Here is a 2260-nt window from a genome sequence, read left to right as displayed (position 1 = left end):
CCGTCTCCCTCCTGCCACAGGTGTTGGAACGGGTCAGGAAAACAAAATGTCCAATGCTGCTTGTGGCACCGTTCTGGGAGAACCAAGCGTGGTTCCCAGTTCTGATGCAGTTAGCAGACATCGCTCCATGGCCAGTGCCGGTGAGGAGAGATCTCCTCTCGCAGGCCAGGGGCTCGATTTGGCACCCACACCCGGAGCTGTGGTCCCTTCATGTGTGGGCGCTCAACGGATACCCGTTGGTCTCGCAGGGGGAGTCTTGAATACCATCACTGAGGCTAGAGCGCCGTCGACCCGGCGGCTCTATGCTTCGAAGTGGTCGGTTTTCTCCAGCTGGTGTACAGCTCGGAGCCTTTCACCCCTCGAATGTGAGGATACGGAGGTTCTCTCCTTCCTGCAAGAGCTGTTGGATAAGGGCAGATCCCCTTCCACGCTCAAAGTGTATGTGGCGGCTATCTCAGCGTTCTCTGCTTCAGCGCTAGGTTAGTCGCTGGGAAGGAATGTGTGGCGAGGGGGGCGTGGTTTTGCGAAGTCTGTAGCAGGAGAGAAAGGAGGGGGCCGATCGGTGAGTAAGTAGGTCAAGTGCAAAATGATGAACACCTGTGTCTGATTGCAGTGATTGGCGTGGAGAGACCGGATATAAGCTGGCATTCGGGAGGAGGAGAGAGAGAGAGTTGGACTGAAACCTCACTGAGCGTCTGTGTCTTTTGAGTGGAAGCTGTCTTGTTGTTTTGTTTCTTGTTAAGCTGTGCGTGGCACGGTGAATGCGCTACGTGCGCCCTTTTTGTTTGTTTACTTTTATTTATAATAAACTGAGTGTTTCAGTCACGCCGACCCCTGTCTTCTTCCTTCCTTACCCATACGAACATTGAACCTTATTACACTGGTGCCGAAACCCGGGAAGGAAGAAGATCGCCGCCGCCATGCAGACTCCGCCAGGAACGCCATTTGCGGACATCATCCAATCGCTCGCGGGTCTTCACCAAGAACATCACCAACATCTGCTGGCCATAAAAGAGGAGCAGGACAAACGGTTCGAGGCGCTCCTCCGTGGCCAGCATGAAGACCGCGAGCTGTTCCGGAGCTGGATAGACCGGGAGGTTAGGGCCGTCCCCCCAACATACAAAGACTCGTCCTCGCCGATACCTCTCAATAAAATGGGTCCCCAGGATGATCCGGAGGCATTCCTGGAGCTGTTTGAGAGGTCGGCTGAGGACCGGGGATGGCCCTCGACGGACTGGCCAATGCGGCTGATACCCCTGCTGTCAGGAGAGGCGCAGGTGGCCGCTCACCAACTGCCAGTCCAGAATCTCCTGGTCTATCAGGATCTCAAGCGGGCCATTCTTCAGCGGGTTGGCCGGACTCCAGAGCAACATCGGCAGAGGTTCAGGACACTGAACCTTGAGGAGTCTGGCCGACCCTTCATCATGGCCCAACAGCTCCGGGACTCCTGCCGCAAGTGGCTGATGGCCGACGGAAGCGACGTCGAGGAAATCATCGACCGTGTGGTACTGGAGCAGTTCGTGGCGCGGTTGCCACGGGAGACTGCACAGTGGGTCCAGTGCCACCGCCCGACGTCGCTGAACCAGGCCATCCAGCTGGCGGAGGACCAAATGGTGGCGTGCCCGGGGGTCGGCGAACCCCTACCATCTGCTTCTCTCTCTCTCTCTCTTTTTAACCCCTCTCCTAAGCCCTCTCCCCTTCCCAGGTATCGGGGAAACCTCCCACCGAGGCCAGCTCCAAGGTGGAGGACAGGGGGAACCGCGGAGCCGGTAGCTTCCCCCAGGCCTCTTCCCCGGGGAGGGGGCCCATCGAGGGGGGGATTCCCTCCACAGGCGGCGCTACCTCTCTCTCCACGCCAATCCCTTGACCCGCTTCCTGCCACTGGAGCGGCGGGGAAGCCCGGGCCGGCTTGTTGGCGCTGTGGGGACCCGGGTCATTTTATCAACCGGTGTCCGGTGATGGAGGTGGGGACGCTGATCCGGGTCCCCGACGCGGCGCAAGCTGCCCCTGATCAAGCTGGCCTGTACCAAATACCCGTGAGTATAAAGGGGGGTACTTTTCAGGCTCTGGTAGATTCAGGCTGTAACCAAACCTCTGTCCACCAAAGCCTGATTCAACCTAAAGCATTGGATAATAGCCGCATGGTTAAGGTACGGTGTGTGCACGGGGAAGTGGTGAATTATCCGTTAATGCCTGTGGATATTCAATTTAGGGGACAAAAGCATAGTGTGGAGGTGGCGATTAACCCGCACCTCCGGCA

General features: G+C 57.8%; 1 protein-coding gene across 1 annotated transcript; it reads left to right on the top strand.

Annotated features, from left to right (window-relative positions):
• Positions 1 to 523: 523 nt before the first annotated feature.
• On the top strand, positions 524 to 2011 carry LOC308691856 (uncharacterized protein; the record flags this gene model as incomplete). The annotated part of the gene is made up of 3 exons (XM_081367420.1): positions 524 to 562; positions 902 to 1911; positions 1965 to 2011. Exons 2-3 carry the CDS (start codon positions 921 to 923, stop codon positions 2009 to 2011), a joined length of 1038 nt encoding a protein of 345 aa, XP_081223546.1. The 5' UTR covers positions 524 to 562; positions 902 to 920.
• Positions 2012 to 2260: the final 249 nt, after the last annotated feature.

This window comes from Scardinius erythrophthalmus, assembly GCF_964197995.2.
Source record: "Scardinius erythrophthalmus genome assembly, chromosome: 6".
Classification (NCBI taxonomy): domain Eukaryota; kingdom Metazoa; phylum Chordata; class Actinopteri; order Cypriniformes; family Leuciscidae; genus Scardinius; species Scardinius erythrophthalmus.
Note: the sequence above shows the minus strand (reverse complement) of the source record. Positions and strands in the feature narration are given on the sequence as shown.